Source organism: Corvus hawaiiensis, chromosome 24 (assembly GCF_020740725.1).
Source record: "Corvus hawaiiensis isolate bCorHaw1 chromosome 24, bCorHaw1.pri.cur, whole genome shotgun sequence".
Taxonomy (NCBI): domain Eukaryota; kingdom Metazoa; phylum Chordata; class Aves; order Passeriformes; family Corvidae; genus Corvus; species Corvus hawaiiensis.
In genome coordinates this window covers 5,567,867-5,588,314 of record NC_063236.1, presented here as the reverse complement: position 1 = coordinate 5,588,314, position 20,448 = coordinate 5,567,867, and the positions used below count along the sequence as shown (strand labels likewise).

Sequence of the window (20,448 nt, the reverse complement as noted above, 5' to 3'; positions counted from 1 at the left end):
CTGAAAGCAGAATCTGCAGTGAGAGGTCACCCGTCAGATATTATGGTGGGGAAAGTACAGTAACCTGGAGGCAGGATTCGATCTCAGCTCAGCGGCTGTTTGCACCGCTGGGCACTTCCCACCCTGCTCACTTTCAAAAGGGAACAGCAGGTACTTGGCACACAGTCACTGCACTAAAATGGGTGAAACTCTGGGGGTTCCTGCAAACCTCCTTGTCTGGAACTGAGAAATGAGCACTGGCAAATGGAACGGCACACGAACCCTGAGCTCCAAATCAAATGTAAATTTACAAAGCAGCTTTTCCTGCCTCACATCCCCAGGTGGAGCATGGTAATGCATTTCCAAGCCCAGCTGCTCTGTGCCGCAGCGGTGACCAGTGGGGCGAAGCCACGCTCTCTTCGCTCTGCTCCCCATTTGTCCATCGCTGCCTTGCAGGGCAGAGGTGTGGGTTTGTTTTGTGGCTGAGATTCTCATTGCCTTTGTGGGAATAAAGCAAATTGTGTTTGGTTGACATTCTCTATAGCTTCAAAGTCAAATAGAATCTGGGTTGCCAGCTTCTTTTTGTATTTCAGGAGATGCCTGTTTTCCATCCCAAACCATCCATGTTTTGCAGCTCAATAGCACATCCCAGACAATGGCTTTAGAAATCAGACGCCTGCATTTTGGACCCACAGTGCTGAGGCAATGCCAAGTGGTGCGTGGGGTGCCAGAATTTGTGCACATGGGGAGAGAGAAGAAGGAGGAAAAAAAACTTGCTCCGATGGGATGTTTCCACAGAGATCATGGTAATGATCTTCCATTTCCATATAGCTTTTCATCCACTGGCAGAGTGTGCTCACTCGTAAGCCGATGCTACACACGTCCTGTGTGGGGAGTGCAGCAGCTGTCCTCAAAAATCGTGTTGTAAGGGGGAAGCTCTGGAACAGCAGAGCGGAATCTGCCTGGAGTGAGAGTGACTCCTGGGACCGCAGGGATGCTCAGGGATGCAGGAAGGGATATTAGGAAGAAATTCATTACTATAAGTGTGGTCAGGCCCTGGTACAGGTTGCCTAGAGAAGCTGTGGCTGTGCCATCCCTGGAAGTGTTCAGGGCCAGAGTGGATGGGGCTTGGAGCAACCTGGTCTAGTAGAAGGTGTTAGGTCGAGGTCCCTTCCAACCCAAACTGTTCTATGGTGTTTGTGTCCCTGCGCCGCTGGGTACAGGAGTGACCTTGCTGCTGTGTAACATCATCTTAGTCCTTCCCCAAATCAATGTCAGCTGTGGGATATGCCTCACATCAGCCAGTGTCCAGCTCAGAGCTGTGCCATGGCCAGACATGAGCTGGCATTTGTCTTTCTGGAGTAAGAGCCGTGTCACGAGCTGGGAGCAGCAGTCAGGGTTTATGGTCAGTGCCAGAGCAGGCTGCATCCCACACCGACACACAGGGTTGTTTTGTTTTCCTGCCTCATCCATCCCTTTTTCCCTTGGTTGCCATGCTGGAGGAGCTGTTAGGCCAGGCAGGATCACAGAACTCTGAGGAGGGTCAGTGAGGCCGCATCCGCTGCTGGAGCGTGCGGGAGGTTGGTTAATACACAGTATTCCCTTGTCCTTCCGAGTGCCTCTCGCTTTCCAAGAGCAGGGAGGCGAGTCTGGAAGCTCTTCTTCTCCCCTGTGCTGAGATGGGTTTGCAAAAGCTACAGTTTCTTCTGCTTTTTTTTTCCTCTCTTTTCCTGCCCCAGCGTTTTTCCCTGGCCTGATGAATTTTTAAACAAAAACATGGTGAGGAGAGAACAGGAGAGAGGGGAGAAAACCCAGGAGAGGACATGAGGAAAAAACTCTGTTTTCCAAATCAGAGTGATTGTGAGTGGAAGTGAAAGTTTAGGTTGTGTTTTTAATTTGAAAGTTCCAACTAATTTAAGTCACTTTATTGACAGGAGAAAATACCTTCTGCAATACTCTTTTTAATAAACTCCAGTTTTACAAGTAGAAGTAGTAGTTGAAAACTACCATGGAATTATGGAAGTAAAAGGCAGCTGCTGTGCTCTGTAATTCCCCCTGGCTGTGCTGGGGGTCAATGCTCCCTGGAGGTGGGGGACTGAGGCTGGAGGAAGGGGAGAGGCAGACCCCCCTGCAGATGCCTCTGGGTGCTTGTCCATCTGTTCATGGGGGATTGCAGGGTTGATTACCCACATATGGTCGCTTTGCACAGGGACAGATGTGGACAGATGCAATTCCTTGCCTGTTGGTGCAGGGTAGTGAGCAGATGTGGGACTTTGGGTGCAGTGGGTCAGAATTTGGCCCAAACTGGAGCCTTCCAGAAGGAGAAGTGGCTGGTTAGTGCTGGAGAAAGTGGAAGAAGGCAAGAAGGAGCACAAGGATAGAGAGGAGAGGTGGAGGTAGGAGAGGGAGTTGGCTCACCAAGCTGAGTATCACCAGGGAGCCCAAATCCCATCACCAGGAAGGCTTGTCCTGCTCCCTAAGCCAAGCTCTGACCTGCGAAAGTCATCTGGAGAGTTTGAATTGCTGATGAAGTTGTGCAATATCGTGGACACCTTTTTGTGCCATGCCTTGTCCCTCCAGAAATGTTCCTCCACCATGTCCCAGTGATGCCTAGTCCAGAGCCAAGTGTTGGGACTGGCCACTCTTGCTGCCGTCCCTCAGGCCGGGCTGGTTTCTCACAACTGTCACCTTGGCAGGTAGATTGAGTGTTGTTGGAAAACCAGCTTGTTGTTGAAAATCCACTGCTGTCACACTGTGCAGAGCAGAGAGGGCTCCTTGCAGATCTCATTGTATTTCAGGCTGGAAAAGAAAAGAAACATTTTATGGTAATTTTTTCAATGACTTTCCAATTTTTTTTTCTTGGTAAGCTGTCTGCAATCACTTACAGTGTTCCTGAAGGGATTAATTACTCACTGGTGCTCATTGTGCGTATTTCATATTCTGAACTCTTGGATGTGATGTCTGCCTTGGATCGAGCGAGGGGTCACATGGCATTTCTTTTTCCATCCTTTTTCCCCTGTTCTGTTCTGTCAGGCTCCTGGTGTGAACGCTCCCCGTTGCTGCTGCGGTGGGTGCTCGGTCAGCGCGCCGCACGTGATCCCGATTTCCCTGCTCCGCGCTCCTTTTTCAAGGGAGTGTAGCCAGAATAAGACAAATTGCTTCCTTGTTTGAGTGACTTTTGGCTGATGCTTTCCCCCCAAGCTGTAGTGTTGGCTCAGCTTCTCTTGCAGCAGTTGTGGCTCTGGGCTGTGCATCGTCAGTGCTTGGACAGGCCCCCACAGCAAATTTAGGGAGAAGAGCTCAAAGCACATTGCAGAGCTGCTTCCCACGGCGAAGAGGGCTTGTGCTGTGCAGGCAGCCATTGCATGGAGCTGAGATGTCTTAGAGGAGATAAATCCCGGCTGCAGTCTGCCAGGGACCCCTCTGTGCCATCCTTGAAGTGTGGCATTCCCAGGAGGGTCTGCCTGTGGGACGGTGTGCGCTGGCGCTTTGACAGCACAGGGAATGGCATTGTCTTGAACTTGGCTGGGGATCCCAACTGTCCAAGCTGGGGGCTGTATCTCGGTGTGGTCTCGGCATGCTTAAAGGGTCTTGCAGCCTGCAGGGGAAGGGGCTTGTCAGTGTGTGGGGTCCAGAGGTGTGTGGCCACTCACCCCTTGTGCCTCGAGGCTCGTGACTGCTGCTGTCACATGTCACTCAGCCCTTGGTGTTGGCAGGTGCGTAGTGAGGGCAGCCACAGGAGCTGGCACACAGTGGAGAGTCCAGAGACTCCACTGAAATCCTTCTGATTGGCCCTGGTGCCTGTTGGGGAGCATTTTCCACCCTGTCTGTCCCAAGTACTGCCAGCCTCACAGTAAAATTTGGAGTTGTAGGTGGAACAGCAGCTCTTTGCATAGAATAGTAAAGTGTGTCGGCATCCCTTCACTCACTGTAACGCAGGTGGTGGATTGGAGGTAAAGAACACTTCCTACATGCTGGCCCCTAACCCCTGGGGCACCTGGGCAGTGGCTGAGTGGTAGCTCCCACAGAGCTTTCTGGTCTCAAGCATGCCCTTCCCTCCTGTGACACAAATAGATTTCCTGAAGGAGACAGGACCTTCCTTCTCTGCAAATCACCTTTAGTGGGAAAAACACAACTGCTGCTCAAGAAAACCTTTCCCTGGCAGTGAGGACTCTCCAAGTGCACTCTGAGAGGGGGAGCAGGTCTGGAAGCAGTTGGAGGATGGTGTGGGCTGGCACCGGGAGTGGGGAACCATCAATGCTAAGAATAGACAGTTTATCTGCATCCCTCTCCCTGTGAAGGGTGCTCAAGGCACTGTGCAGCAATTAACACAAGTTTGTAATAATACTGCCGGCAGATCCGCAGCTCAGCCTTTGGAGCTGGTGTCAAATTTGGCTGTGTATGGATGTGGGAGACGGGTGCTGCTGAGCTCCCCAGCACACACCCAGCATGTCCCTGGCACAGGGGTGTGAGGCAGTGCTGTGGGGCAGCAGGATGGAGTCCTGAGTGCTGGGTGTGAAAGCCCAGGATGGGGAGAAACGTGGGGCTGGTGCTGCTCCTGTCTCCGGTGGGTTAGGCACCTTTCCCAGGGAAGTGGAGGAGTAACAAGGCCGGCAGAGGTAATGGCAGTGTTGGTGGGGAGGGGAGCAAGCTGCAGGCTGTGGCAGGGCATGATGCTCTGTGCCCCTGACTGCTGCAAGGGTGGCCCTGGGGAGCTGGCACAGTGGGCAGGGGAGATCATCTGCAGTGGTCAGGATCACCCCATGCTTTCCACTGAGTTGGCAGGATGCCTCATCTGCTTCTGGGCAGGGGCATGGGAGACCTGGAGAATGCAGGAGGTCATTGTATTGCTGTCAGAGCCATGGTGCCCTCTTCAAGCAAACCTCCTGCAACTCACCATGCCCAGCTTCATCTTTGGGAGAGTGTGAGGGGTTTGCTTTGGGCTGAACATCACCTGGGCAGCTGATGCTGCAGACTGAAGGGACCCCGAAATCTGTGATATGCGTGTTGGTCTTCAGCCCTGCCTGGGCTGCTATTACAAATGCTGCCACGATTTTCAGGGGTGAACCTTGCCCCAGTGCGTGGTAGGACCAGCAGCCCTAGGCACCCCAGCAGTGCTCGCCCACCCCGCTGCCAGGGGACCGCAGGTGCAGGGAGAGCCCGAGCCTTGCGGGATCCTGGTGATCATATGTGCAGCAGGCTTGTTTCCGGCTCCCCGCAGGCTGCTGCTCCTGGTGCCAGAGTGTATTTGGCACCTGGCCCTCCTGCGAGGCTGGGGAGGGGGAGAAGAAAGGCCAAGCCCTCCTCGCCGCAGGCAGGAGATTCAGTTCTCCCTGGGCATTCACAAAGACCGTTTATCTCCGGAGCAAAGCCGTGGTAACCACGGGGCAGAGCGTGAAGGGCTGATTAGGGGCTGTTCGAGGAGGGGCGCCGGGGTCGCGTGCAGGCACTTCCCTTCCCATTTCCAGGGCTTTCCATGGTAATGGCTCCTATTCTCCTCCGTTGTTAGGACGTCACTCACACGCAGCTCACACGACATCTGTCAAAACACGTCTCCCTCTGTCCCTGGCGCTCCCGGGAAAGAGGGATCCGTTGGCCCCATAATGAGCCTGACATCAATTAATCATCAGCCTTAAAAATTAGCATCGTGGCAGTACATGTTGGAGGAAAACGATTCCCCAGATGGAAGCAAAAATAGCCTGTGTTATCTCCCTCCTCCCGTGGGATGTGGCAACAATAGATCCACTAACGAGCCTGGAACTCGTTAAGCTGGGTTTGCCCCCCGAGGTGCTCTGCCTCCTGCCCAGTCTCTTCTCTCAACGGGCTCTTGAGGGACCCTCTCGTGCAAGGGCTGATCTACCCTGGGGTCTGGCCCTGCTGTCAGCTGGACCCTCGTGGTGCACATCCCCCAGGCTTTGCAGAGAGCCCAGGGTGAGCTTGCAATGCTGAGCCCCTTCCTGAGGCTGAGCGTTTGGAGGGTAGCAGCTGTTCCAGGGTCTCGCTCTTCTGGAGTGAAGGATGCTCATCCCTGGGTGGTGCTTCTGGGCTGAGTTGGGGGTTTCAGCTGGTGCCTCAAGGACATGTCCCACTCTGGGAGAGCTGTCCCTTGTCCCTCTCCAGAGTGACAGCTCTGAGGACTGCTGGTGCCCACATCTTAGTGAGTGCCAGCTCCGATATTCGGGAGCTCAGCAGTGGGCTGGAGGTTTCCAGAGACACCCTGTCTGGGGAGTGACTGGGGCACTTTCTCTGGAGGCTCATGATGAACTGCTCTTTGTGCCTGTGCCATGCTGGGATTTTCCATGCTCAGAGCTGCTCGTCCTTGCATCCAGGCGAGCTGGAACCCCAGGGAGCAGCTCTGCTGCTTGTAGCCTCCTGCCACTCTGGCTGACCACCCCTGGTACTTGGGAGGTGAAGAATCCCCATTGCCAGCTGTGTTTTAGGTCCATTTGGGTGGCTCTGATCTCTCAGTGTGGAGCAGCTCCACAGGCTGCAGGGGAAGCTGGGGAGGACATTTTGCATTCCTGCTGGAGACACATGAGGACTCTTTGGCCGATCTGGTGATGGACAGACAGACCAAGTGTCTACCAGAGCCCAGCTGAGGCCGGGGAGAATTGTGTTTGCAACGCATTGCTCTGCACAAAGCTCTCAGTCACAAGGCGAGGGGGACAAAAGGCTCCCTGTTCGCTCCGTCCCAGTGGGTGCAATTCCAACAGTTAAAAAGCAAATGTGAGTTGTTTGTCTCTGTGAATATAAAGCTTCCCCAAGCATGGCCGTATTCTGGCTGGGAATGGGGAATTTGGCTCTGCTAATGACTGTTCTCCTGCAAAACAGAGCCAACTCGAGCCAAGAGCTGCCCGGCTGGGCCCTTCTCCGCTGGCCCCAGTGCAGGGATGTGGGCTGGGGAGGGGAGAGGCTCTGGGGACTGATAAATGCCCTTTCAGCCAGGCCTGGGCACCCATCAGGGAGCAGTGGGGAGGGATGGGTGTGGGCACCTTGGTGTCTTGTACCCCGGGGTGACTGCCACCCGTGAGCACCCTGCCAGTGCCTGGGACCTTCTCCCATGCCCAAGGGATTCAATATCATCAACAACAGGGAGCCCCCGGCAGGGGACATCAGATCTACTGGTTTGGGGCATCTTGGACTGGGAGTCCAAGGGCTACTGTCGCAGGGGCCTGGGGTGAAGGAGGAATGACTGAATCACGTGCTGCACCTGAGCTTGGGGTGTGGACACATCCACACCATCTCCATGGATGATCTCTGGCAGTGGTGGGGCTGTTGGGATGACGTTGGTGCCTGTGCCCTGTGGTTTCCTGCATGTGGCTGCCCTGGGGGCCTGGGGTGTCCGAGACAGCCAAGCCAAGCTGAGCACAGCCCATGGGCATCTCCTTCTCCCTAGCTGTTCCTGCATTTGCCCTGTCCTCCCCTCGACTCTCTGGATCACAGGGCCTTTGGAGAAGGGCTGTATACAGTGAGGGAGGGTCATTATGGGGTTAGGACATGGCTGTGACCTGCACAGGCCCTGTGCCCTCCCTTCCCTGCAGGGAAGCCAGATTGGTCCTTGATACGCTGTCAGCAGTGGGTGCAGGGTTCCCCATGCACCCACATCCCCCCTCCTCCACCAGGCAAAGCTTGGAGTGAGAGCTGACGACGTCCCCAGGTGCAGGGCACATCTGGAGGGCACCGAAGCAGTTAAGTGAAGGGCTGATTTGTGCTATAGAAACCCGCAGTTCCTTCCTTTGATCCTCTGAATCAGCCCATTGCCTTCCTCATATAAAGCCCCATTTATCTCTGCTCTTCCCAGTAAGTTTGAAGGCGGTCGCGGCTCGTGGCTCCTCGGCAGCAGCAAGGAGCCCAGCTTTCTCTTCCGCTGAAGCAGAATCAGGTGAAATCTCTATGGCAACTGGCAGATGACAGGGAGTCTTGTTGCCTTGGAAATGAGGCAAGGCAAAAAAAAAAAAAAAAAACAAAAAACCACCCCAAAAGAGCCATCTGGAATTTTGAATTTCCACAATGTCCAACCTGCGTCTGGTGATGCGTGGGGAGTGTGAACCCGCTGCTGCCGGCTGCTCCAGGGCCTCTGTGCTGGGGCCTGGCTGTGCTGTTCTGCCTGACCCTGGGGAATTAGGGCTTTTTTCCATTTCTTCCCCACTTTTTGGCTTTTTTTGCGCAGGGTCTGTAGCATCACCCTGACTGTCTGCTGGTGGCTGTAGGAAAGGTGTTCTGTGTGGGGCGTTTGGGGTGCTGAAACCAGGCAGGACACAGCTGTGCCGTGTTGGGGGCCAGCATGGCACTGGCACACCTTGGTAATGCAGAACCATGGGGAGAATGGCAGGCTCCGGGGCAGACTGAGGCATGGAGTGCTGCGTGACCAGTCTGACCCTCCTCTGTCAGCTTAGCACAGATCCCAGGTGCAGTGACCACTGGTGACACTGTCTCCGTGTGCCCAGGGCCTTGGGGCTGTCAGCAGGGAGTTAGTCACCATGTGTGACTGCCACTGTGTGTACCAGTGTCCAGAGGCTCGGGGCACCCCTTGGAGCATGGATTTGGCCTGTTCACCTACCACCCCCTCCTTCCTAAGCTGCACAGTTGTTTCCATGGGTTATTTTGGAGACCATAGTGGGTGTTGGGATGCTCCCAGCTCCTGTGATGCTTTCAGGAGCAGCTTTGGAGGCAGGTGTGGCTCTGGGATGTGCAGTGCCGTGTGCAGGAGCAGGGTCTGTCCCTGGGGATTTTGGGCTCCCCTGGCTCATCAGCACAGGGGAACAGAGGGCAGCACAGAGGTGGGATGCATGGACATGGAGCAGCTAGAAGCTCTGGAGCTGGAAAAGGAACTGTGGTTTGGATGTGCAGGTGGGGTGGTTTGGGGCCAAGTGCAGCATCCATTGAAAGAATAACCCACAAATGGGCTGGAGGCCCAGTCTGGATCTCTCCAGCGGGTTCACTTGGAAACTTGTGTATGGGAGAGACCCAATTAAGTAGATTTATGGCTGCTCTAGCCTGAGAAAGTCTGAATCCCTTTTAAAAGCTTGGCTCACTGGAGCCAGACGGGGTCCAGGCTCCAGGTCTCTCAGCCCTGCCCTTGTTACAAGCAGTGATTCGCAAGGCTTAGCAGCCACGATCGCCCCTGAAGTGCTGATTCGGCTCAAGTCCCAGCCTGTCACTGCTTCACGGCTGCTTATTGTCTGCTCTCACCTGCCAGAGGGGAGATGGTGGCCCCCTCCCACAGCGTGGGGCTGCCCCAACCTGCACTGGTGGCAGTGGTGGGAATGGTGGTGGTGATGGGGAGGGTGGGGTGATGGGGATGGTGGGGTGAGATGGGGATGGTGGGGTGAGATGGGGATGGTGGGGTGAGATGGGGATGGTGGGGTAATGGGAATGGTGGGATGAGATGGGGATGGTGTGGTGAGATGGGGATGGTGGGGTGAGATGGGGGATGGTGGGATGAGATGGGGCTGGTGTGGTGAGATGGGGATGGTAGGTTGATGGGGATGGTAGGTTGATGGGGCTGGTGTGGTGAGATGGGGATGGTAGGTTGATGGGGATGGTGTGGTGAGATGGGGATGGTGGGGTGATGATGGCAGTGATGATGACTGCAGTGGTGGAGGTACAGTGATAGAGGCAGTGAGTGCAGGCAGGGAATTGACTTCCTCCCCCTCTGCAGCCACCCATGGACCCTCCCCCAGAGCCATGTCATTTTGAAGAAAGCTCCACCAAGGTGTGATATGTGGAGTGGCCGTGCGGGGTCCTGTCACCTCTCTGCCTCTGGCTCCACAGGGGCTGGTGCTCCTTGGGGGACCTGGGCTCTGCAGGACGTGCTATCCCCACAGTGCTGCCCACTGTAACTCCATTGCCTCCCCCAAGACTTGCTGCTGGCCTCTCTTCCTTCTCTCAGCCAAGGCTATGAGAAGAGCCACGTGCTGGGCTGTGTCCAGCCTCCTTCTGCAGCCTTGCAGGGCTCCGTGCAGGGCAGCAGCATGTGCAGAGGCCAGCCTGCCTTGGTGGAGTCACGGGTGGGGACCTCAGGTATCTGCAGCTTCCCCCTGCACATCTCCATCCCCGATGGCAGGAGGCTGTGCTTCCATGGCCATGGGGAATAGCACCTCCAGCTCCACCAGCTGAGGGGCTGCTGCTGTCATCGAGGGAATGGTGGCCAGGCTTTCCCCATCCATCTGCCTGGGGGTCAGCAGAGCACCGGTCAGCTGTCCAGATACCCTGGTACCCCATTACCTGGGTGGCCCTGTCCCTGCCCCTCGGGGAGCAGGACCCTCTCCTGACACTGCTGCAGAGGATGCAGGGCTGGCAGCCAGCTCTTTGCTCACACCAATGAAAGCAATTAAACCAGGAGTGCTACTGAACCTGCTGCCTTCTGGGTGGGGCAACAGGTTTGCAGGAAAGAGCGTGATGCTTTCCCAGGGCATGAGCAAGTGTGGAAGACGTGCTCTGCCCAGCCTGGGTGCCCTGGGACATCTCCTGAGAGAGAGGGGTGATTTGGGGCCACTGGTACATCCTTGGTGGGAGCATGCAGGGATTGCAGGGCTGAGCTGGAAGACAAGGCCAACACTGCAGACTTGGCAGTTACCCACCAGAGCCCTGTTAGCCATCTCCACTGCTCGTTCTGCCTGTTTGGGAGCTGTTGCGGGGAGAAAGACAGTTAAGCCCCAAAGAGAAGGACTGGAGGTTGAGACCATCCCGCTGCCCAGCTGTCCAGGAGTGGGAATCAGAGCTGGATGTAATAATGCAAGATAAAGTCATTTCCTCCATTCAGGAAGACTCTGCTGCTGGTGCACCACGATGCCGGTGATAGAGTTGCAGGCTGCGGGGTGTGAGTGCAGAACCCGTGGGGCTCAGTGAGGTTCACACCGGGCTCGGGCTGTTGGATTTCTCCTCAGGTGGTCTCTGAGTGCCAGAGTGGAGGGTTTTCAAGAGAAATACCAACAAAACACTGCCTGTGCTGATTCATTCATAATCAGGACTAGGAGCAGGGGCTGGGGCAGATGGAGGGAACAGTGTGGGTCTGCTCGAGGGTTCGTGGAGCTGGGGAGTGCAGCAGGGCCGGAGGAGGCTCACAGCCCCATGAGAATGGGTTTTATTGCAGAGTTTATTTGTGGATTTTTCAATGCATTGGAAGGAATTGAGCAAGCAGTTAAAAATGTTTTCCAGCCTGGGGAAATTCGTTACAGCTACTGTGTAATAGGGGCCCACCAGAATGACTCAGGAACACCATGCAGCCTTTCCCGGTGAATTCCTGCTTGCTGTTGAAATCTTTACTGGGTCAACAGGAGTCCTTTCCCAGTTGGATCCTCTGAAATGAGACCAGTTGGGTCTTGAGGGGCAAGAAAACACAAGTATGAGTGCTGAGTGAAGACAGGTGCAGATGGTTCACCCATGCAAGCTTGGCACCCTTGTGCCAAGGGTTGGTATCATGTCCCACTGTCCTGCTGCCTGCATATGGACACGTGGGCACATGTGAAAGGTCACAGGCATAGGTGATACACATGCACACATGCACCTTTCTGCAGGCTTTTGCTTCCATGTGGCCCCCACACGAATGATGCAAACACATACACACAGACACACGCAAGTTTCTGTGCCAAGGCACATGGGGCACACGTGTCCCATGGATGCAGCCCTGCCTGGCCCCAGTGGGAGCTGGTGGCCGCATGCTTCTTTGAAATGAACTGTCAGAGCCATTTGGAGTTGATTATTTCCTCATTCCTTGACGTACTTGGCCACGTCGGCAGCACCCAGCTGCGGGGCCATGGCTGCACCCCAACGTGCGGACAAAGGAACTGCTGCCGCTTGCTCTGGGAGGTGGTGGGGAGAGCTGGACATGAGCACAACCTGGAGCTCCCCAGCCTTGTCCAGCCATGGTTCTGTGCTGCCTGTCACAGTCAGACTTGCAGCTAACAGTGCTGTGCCTTGAGCCACCCATTCCAGCACAGCTCTCTGCTTCCTCCTGCTCCTCCTCTTCTTCTTCCTTTGGCTGCCTCTGGCCCTGCATCCCACCTTGCAGATGCTCCTTCTCGTGGTGATGGTACCTGCTGCTGTCCCAGCTTGGCCAGGCAGGAGGTGGGGGCAGTGGGCACTGTGTGGGTCAGGGCCGGGCACCCTCAGTGCCAGGGTGCTGGGTGTGTGTAATGTTGTGGTTGGCACTGGAGGCCGTGCCAGGGAGTGCTGCAAGCGAGAGGGTGGGTAGGGGTGGGCTGAGGCTTCCTGCCTCAGTTTCCTTGTGTGCCAAGTGGAGCTGTATCATATTTGCTGATGTTGAAGAGAGCACTGAAAGGGCTCAGTTGAGAAAGGAGTGTTGAGTGAGAGCTGCTCAAGCACAGCAGAGGGTATGGGCAAGTGAGACCCAGCCTGGCACAGGACAAGTGACTTGAGCAATGGGGCCTGGTGACCTCCCAGTGCAGGGCCTGGGGGCAGTGGCTGCATCTCAGGGCTGCCCTGTGCGTGGTCAGAATGGCGGGCAAAGGGCCAGAGCCAGCACCCCCTTCCCTCTGTAACAGCAGGGTGGACAGAGCCTGCGAGAGCAGCAGCATCTGCTGAGGGGCTGCAGGCCAGCCTGGAGCTGGGGCAGGGAGACATCAGTCCCTGAGCCTGCAGCTCCAGTGGAGTGGGGAATGCTGTGGAACACATCCCAGCCGTAGCTGCCGGGAAAAGGAGCCTGGCCTAGGCCGGCTGTCCGACTGACCCCACCACGGCATGGGCTGAGCCTTCTCTGCTGCTCCATGCTCCAGCAGCTGGAAACATCTGGCTGCACAAGCTTACTAAATCGATGTGGGGAGGAATCCAGCGCTCTCCTGCCGTTCCCACACTTCAGCCTCTCCCAGTGGCTCCGGTTTCGACTCAGCTCTGGCATGCGGTGACTCGGTGAGCTCTGAGCCAGCCCCGGCCCCTCACTGCCCCTGAGGAACAGACTGCGGGAGTTCCGGTGTCACCACCTGGACAGCACTGTGGGGGCAGATGGTGGCACTTCAGTGTTAGCAGCAGGATGTGTGCCAGAGGTGGGTGAGCAACTCTTCCAGTCCCAATTTGGCCCTTTCCTGGGTGAGAGCTGCTGCTTTTCCTGGAGTCCTGGACTGTCACCCAAAAACTGGGGTGATGTCATCCAGGCATGGATGGCCAGTGGTGCAGTGGATGAAGCTGGGGATGTGGGTCGGTGCCATTGCCCTGAAACTCCTATCCCTGAGCCCTGGGATGCTGCTTATCACCACCGGTACCCCAGCAGCAGAGCAGTGCAGGGGAGGTGGTACCCCTGTGCCGGCCCCTCAGTCAGGGCAGCTGGGGACACAGCGCGGGCTCGCCCTGCTGCTCCTTGGATGGGGATGGCTGTAGCAGCCCCGCTGGCAATGGCGCCCAGGGAGGAGGCAGCGCCAGGCCCTGGCGCTGGCTCTGTGCCCGGGGGAATGGCTGCGGGTGGCCATGGGGGAGGAGGCAGAAGGGGTTTTGGGAGGGAGCCATGCCCGGGAGGAGCGCACTGCCGAGCTGGCAGGGGTGGGAGCCACTGCCGGCGCCAGGGGACAACAGTGGCTCTTCATCCCATCCCACCCTGTCCTGCCTCAGCACGCAGGGACGTGGCACTGCCGGGGTGTGCGTGCCACCCCCTCCGGCTGCAGGAGCTGGGTCTGGGTGACAGCACTCAGTGAATGGGGCCAGGGTGAAGGAGCTGAGGGTGCCGAGTCCTTCCCTAAATGGAGACCCACCTGGGGACACTGGTGGGTGTTGTGTTGCTCTTCCCTGAGGTTCAGGGAACCCAAAGCTCTCATTGCCCTACACACTGCAGTGTGACAGCCGGGGACTTGGCCACAGGTTCCTGCCCTGCCATTTCAAGCCTGAAAATCCATCTTTGCAGGCAACTTGAGGGCAGGACCTGGCAGCTTTGAGGTGCCAACACGACCCTTTCTCCCTGCCCCACCAAAGGGCCACAGTGTCCCCTTATCCCTGACTGCAGAGCAAGGTGGGTGCCACCCTTCAGCACTGAGGGCCTCTCGAACCTCCCCTGCACCCTTGTTCCATGTGTGCAGCCGCCTCAGCTCCATCCCTCTCCTGTACTGCCTGTGCATCCCCATCCTGTTGCTCTGGGGGCCACTTGGAGCTTCTGTGCCTTTGATTAATTCTTCCAATCTCCACAGTGGAGATTTAATAATGAGTTAATAATGACTTCTGTCCTGCTGAGCCAGGTTCTGGGAGCTGGACTGGGGTGATTGGACACATGCAGGGATGGGTGTCCTTATGCTCTGATGTGGCTGGCCACATTGGGTGCCCTGTGGGCTCACCAGCCCTTTTACCTCATCTACAACTGACTTTAACCTGCTTGATTGAACCCGTCTCATCGGGGCTGTTCCTGCTTGTCACCCCTTTCCAGGCTCATGCGTAAATCGGTGCCGCTTCACTGGTCTGAGGTGCTCCTACCCGGGCAGGTGGGCGAGGGGAGCATCACCCACGGGTGCTGCCTCTGGCATGGCCAGAGTGTGATGGGGACAAGGGACACGAGCCCTGCTTGAGCACTGGCGTGTGGCTGTGCCATTGTGGGGAGCTGCTGGGGTGTGTGCTGTCAGTGTCCCCCATCCCTGTGTCCCTGCAGTTGGAGTGTGTGCTGTCAGTGTCCCCCATCCCTGTGTCCCTGCAGTTCACACGGTGCCAGTGCCATTGCAAATCCTGAAGCACTGGTTGCCACGTTACATTAGGAGGAGCCACATGCCATGTCTCTGACGCCTGCTGTCACTGCAGATCCGTGGCAGGCTGCAGCTGAAAGGCCTGAAATCAGGGATCAAAGCCGCTGTGGTACGGCTGTTAGTGCCCGGAGTGCACGCGAGCGGGACGGGGACACGGGGCTGGAGCCATGGCCCCGAGCCCACAGCACTGCTGGGGCTCTGCCAGGATAACCCCCCTCCTCTGTGCAGGTGTCTGTGTTCTTACACATCCGTGCAGGTGTCTCTGCGGGGTGTGCCCACGCCTCCGTGTGCAGGTGCATGTACATGTTTGTGGATGTGCCTGCAGGTAGGTGCACAAGTGGTTGTGATATGGGCAGATGCACATGCACATGTGCATTTCGGGGTGGCTCTGTGTGTGTGTACACATCCATGCCGTGGGTGTGCACACCTGGTGAAGCCCCAGAGCAGACAGAGCTTGGGGGTACTCAGCTCTGGGCTGTACCTGTGAGGGCTCAGTCCCTCTGGTTGCTCCAGCCCTGCACAGAAGCAGCCACTCCTTCATGAGTGGGGCTCAGTGTCCTCCACTCCCTGACATCTTCTTGGTCCCACTGGCTGCACACCAAGTGATGCTGCTCCAGCACCCATGTTCCCAGGCTGGAACATCCCTGGGGCCTGGGGGATGCAGGGGCAGGTTTGGGGACATTCTTCCAGAACTGCTGCTCCTGTCACCTGTGTGGGTCCTGTGGCCCCACTCAGTCTCTGCCAGCTCATCCTTTCTGGACTAGACATCCCCATCCCAACTGCATGCTTGGGAGTGGTATTTCAGGGTGGTGCAGCTCCAGCCTGGTGCCAGCCTTGCCCTGCTCGTTCCTGGTGGGCAGAGCCAGGGCTGTTGGTCATGGCCATGGGCAGGGGGATGCTCCATCCATCCATCCGTCCGTCCGTCCGTCTGTCCGTCTGTCTGTCCCTTTAAAACCATCACCTTGTCTCTCCACAGACCCCGAGTCCCAGAGGAAGAGGACAGTGCAGAATGTGCTGGACCTACGTCAGAACCTGGAGGAGACCATGTCCAGCCTAAGGGGCTCTCAGGTGTCTCACAGGTGAGGCCCTGGCACCAGACCCTCCCCACTCCTTCCCCACAGTCAGTGTCCTTCCTGGGGTGGATGGGGAACGGCTCTGCTCCTGGTGAGGGCCATGTGGGTGGGAGGGAATCAGCAGTGCTCCGTGTCCTGGGGACCCTGTGCATGGAGGCTTGGAGAGAACCCCCCAAATCCATGGGGTGTCGTGTGGTGCTGCAGCAGATTCCTGTCCCTGAAAGTGCTGTGGAACAGTGGGAGTTGGGGAGTGGTGGCAGTGAGGGGAGCTGGCAGAGCAGAGAGAGGGGATGAGGTCTGTTCCCAGTGGTCAGGTGATCCTGAATGGACCACCAGAGGTGAAGGTATCTCCTGTACCCACCCCGGTTTGCACCAGAGGCTCCATCCCTATCCGTGGCTTAGTTTTTCTGCTGTGTGTAGGGTGATGGTGGAGGAACTCTCAGCCAGAGCCCAGGAACAGAGGTGGGGGTACCCTCGGGTGCCCTGGCCAGATTGGGGTGAGGGGATGGTGGGGATGGGTACAGGGTGAGCAGCGGGTGGAGAACCCAGAGCACAGCACTCTGACACACGTCTGGGACTGCCTGTGTTCCCCTGGGTCACTCACTTCAGATCTTGCAGATTTCTGCTTCACTCTGGATTTGCAAGGTTGTGTGGGTGTCAGCCGGTTGGGAAAGCGGGGATGTGGGAACATCCTTTTCCTGGAGTGTGTTGCCACCTCGTGGTCTACCCTCGATCCTGTTTTTTGTCTTGGAAGGGACAAAAAGCAGCAGCTTCCTCCCACCTTTCACCCACCACTCACCATTACAGACCTTCTGTGTCACCCCTCAACCAGCCTTGCCCAGGATGAAGCAGTCCCTTGATCTCCCTCTTCATCACCTGAAATCTCTAGACCTTGCTCGCCCTTGCTGTGATTCCTGGATGTTTTCCGAGCTGGGAGCAGCAGAGAGCCACATGTGGCAGTGGGATTTGCATGGGGCCACAACAATATTTTGCGAGCTGGCCATTTCCTGAAGTTATCCATTACAGCTCTGCCATCCCTTTGCTCAGTGCAGGAGCTGGGTCAGAGCCCAGCACTGCTCATGCCAAGGCAGGGCTGCGTTGTGTTCAGCTTCGCTTTCATCGCTGTCAAACTCCACCCCCCTCCTCACCCCAGCGCTGAGCTCCTTCAGAAATCCTCGTCAGCTCAGGTCTTAGGAAAATAGGGCGAGGACATTAAGGGTGATTAAATTAGCATTGCTGGTGGGATTTGACTCTTCACTATCACTTCCTTTCCTTGATGAGCTCTGAGTACATCACATGGTAGATGCCTCAGCTGCATTCCTGCCATGGAGAAAAATGGCTGTGGATAGCCCGGGGATCCCTACCCCTGCACTCTGTCCCTTTCAGCGGGACTTGAATATGTGAAGATCTTCCCTCTTATCCCATGGCAGCTGAATTTATTTGGAAGCTTTTTTTATTCCAGTAGCCCACAGCAGCCTCGGCAGCTCCCTGCATCCCTCCAGGAGCTCCTCTGCGGCTGTGAGCCAGATTTTCCTTTCCCAAAGCTGTGTCAGCTCTTCCCTGGTACATTGTAATTACACACGTACCCACTCATTCTGCTCCTGGGAACACTTCCTCCAAGTCTGTCCAATACAGATGTCATCTGCAAGTCCTCTGGATGTGCCTGCATTGCTGGTGTCCTGTAGCTGCTTTGGGCTCTCTCTTTATTCCTTCCACAAACTATTTCTCAAATCTCTCTTATTATCCTCACTGAGTTCTTCCGTCCAGTGGCTGAGGGCTCAGTCTTTGCTGTTCCCTTTCTAGGGCACAATGTTATTCCTGAAAGATGTCACCATACTCCTGCCAGCAGGGCTGCATGAACTTCCGTGTAGCTTAGAGAATCATGGAATCACAGAGTCACTGAGGAGACTCAGTGGACACTTGGAGGACACTTGAAGAGAGCCTCTAAGATCATAAAGTCCAACCATTTCCACAGCACTGCCATGTTCACCACTACACCATATTCCCAAGTGCCACATCCACATGTTTTTTAAACACTTCCAGGGATGGTGACTCCACCACTTCACTGGGCAGCTGTGCCAGGGCCTGACCACCCTTTCAGGGAAGAAATTTTCCCCCATATCCAACCTGAAACTCCCCTGGCCCAGCCTGAGGCTGTTCCCTCTCATCCTGTCCCTGTTCCCTGGCAGCAGAGCCCGACCCCCCCAGCTGCCCCCTCCTGTCAGGGAGTTGTACAGAGCCACAAGGTCCCCCCTGAGCTCCTTTTCTCCAGGCTGAGCCCCCCACAGCTCGCTTGGTTGCTCCTGGTGCTGCAGACCCTTCCCCAGCTCTGTTGCCCTTCTCTGGACATGCTCCAGCCCCTCAATATCTTTCTTGTCATGAGGGGCCCAGAACAGAACCCAGGATCTGAGGTGAGGCTTCTGTTCCTCCTGCTCAGAAACATGGTTGGCATCTGCTCTGAGCTGCCGGCAGCACATCCTCAAATAGCCTTTGTGCTGCCGACAAAAACAAAACCCTTTTAGCTGCCCCTTTTAGTTCCGCTTTAACAAACTTCCTAAGTTTTTTTATGTAGTTCCCTGTTTTAGATTCAATGCTGCAGCCGGGGTTTGGCTTTGGGTGCTCCTGCAGGAACATTTAATCCAAGCTAGGGAATAATTTACTGATAGTAGCGTTTGGAGCCAATTCGAGGACTGTGGGTTCCCAAGGAGCTGCTCCAAGAAGTAATCGTTTCTCGTGGCTAAATTTAGTTTTAGCATCACTGTTTGCCCAAAATACACCCCGAGAGGCGCAGGGAGTGATGGAACTGCCCATTCCTGAAGCGCTCGCAGGCTCTGGGCTGGCTGCAGAGCACTGTGCTTGTGGGCAGCTCCTGGGGCTGGGCAGCCCTCTCTTTGGGGTCATCCTTCCTGCCCAGATGTAGGGGTTCAGTCTGCAGGGGTTCAGTGTGGGGTGCTGCTGCAGGGACTGGTCCCAGGTCTGTCCTTCAGCATCCTTTTGCTCACAGCCTCCACTCCCTGCCATGGCTTCCCTGGGATCGGTGCCACCACCCCAACATGTCCTGTCCTGGGTCTGGTGTGATCTTGAGGTGAAGGTGTTGAAGTGCTGGGGGAAAAGTGGCTGAGCAGAAGCAGCTCAGACACCGGGGAGCATTTCTGGGCTTTCCACTAAAGGTGCCCTATTAGTAGAGTTCAGCACAGCTGGATTTTGGGGCTGGGGCCAGTCTCCAGAATAGTGCTGACCCCTCTCCCAGGTGTGTTTGCCACCAGTCCTGGTGGCACCCCTGGCCCTGCTCTGAGGTGGGTGGACAGGGCTGTGGTAGAGTGCTGCCTTTGTGGGTTGACTTGAGCACAGAGCCCCCATCACACCCCATGTCCTATTCCACCATCCCTGGGGAGACATGAGCATCACTGAACACCGTGGTGTGCATGTCCCGGTGGGCCCTGGACTGTGGGACACTGGGATGGCACCAGGCAGGGAAGGAGGGGACTGTCCCTTGCCAGCTGAGATGGAGGGGGTGCGGGACAGACGGCATCCCTACAACCACAGTCCTGGGAGCCTCTGGCCTTGCCTGGCTGCCTCAAAATGGGCAGTTTTGGCATCTGAACACTTGCAGACCCAGTTCTGGGGGGGGTGAGGCAGGGCACAGACCTCCACTGCCCCCTGTGCCCTGCCTTAACCCCCTGACTGCCTGTCCTTGCAGCTCCCTCGAGATGACCTGCTATGACAGTGATGAAGCCAACCCACGGAGCATCTCCAGCCTCTCCAACCGCTCCTCGCCGCTGTCCTGGCGCTACGGGCAGTCCAGCCCGCGCCTGCAGGCCGGGGACGCGCCATCGGTTGGGGGAAGCTGCCGCTCCGAGGGCACCCCGAGCTGGTACATGCACGGGGAGCGGGCGCACTACTCGCACACCATGCCCATGCGCAGCCCCAGCAAGCTGAGCCACATCTCCCGCCTGGAGCTGGTCGAGGCTCTGGACACCGACGACGTGGAGCTGAAGTCGGGGTACATGAGTGACAGTGATCTGATGGGGAAGACGCTGACGGAGGATGATGACATCACCACGGGGTACGTGCCCGTGCGGGGAATCGTGCCCGGATTGGGGCTCTCCAGGAGGTTTCACCCACTCCTGTTCGGCCGGCGGTGGGGGAACACCTGGCACAGCGGGGGCAGATGGAGTGGTACATAGGTTACAGCCAGCCTGGTTAGGGTTGGATCATGTCCCCGCATCCCAGGAGTGGGATGCAGTGCTGGTGGTGCTGGGCCAGCTGGATGTTCTTGGGGCTGATGGGCTCCTGAGCCAGAATGAGCTGCTCTCCCAGCATGTGGGAAGTGTCCAGCTTGATCTGGGTGTTCCTGGAGCAGGGAGCTGAAAAAAGTGCATAGTCTGTGGCTACAGAAGCCCTGAGCCAGAGTCCTGCTGGGGTGAATGCTGCTGCTTTCAGAAGTGCTCTCCAGTTTACACCAGTCAGTCTGAGTGGCTTCCTGTGACCCTGGCACTGTGGGGACGTCCTGTGGGACTGCTGGTGGTCCGTGGTGGGACAGGCCGGGTCAGATCTCAGCAGCCCAGTGAGAACTGGGCACCGAAGTGTCATTGCTGATGGATGACTCCACATGGAGCAGGGTGTGCTGCTGAGCAGGATCCCTCCTTCTGGGACCCTGTTGACCTCCATCCCTCCACCCATGGGGCCAGGGGCATCTCCTGCCAGATGGGCACAACCCA

The 20,448-nt window shown here is 56.7% G+C and overlaps 1 protein-coding gene across 7 annotated transcripts in view; it reads left to right on the top strand.

The window, feature by feature from the left end:
- The window catches only part of NAV1 (neuron navigator 1), a 74,397-nt gene that overhangs the window by 28,374 nt on the left and 25,575 nt on the right, over positions 1-20,448 (top strand). For all 7 annotated transcript variants that reach the window (XM_048327789.1, XM_048327786.1, XM_048327784.1 and 4 more), the window contains exons 5-6: positions 15,631-15,733; positions 19,428-19,793. In XM_048327789.1, coding sequence (XP_048183746.1) covers positions 15,631-15,733; positions 19,428-19,793 — 469 coding nt within the window. The remainder of the gene's footprint in view (positions 1-15,630; positions 15,734-19,427; positions 19,794-20,448) is intronic.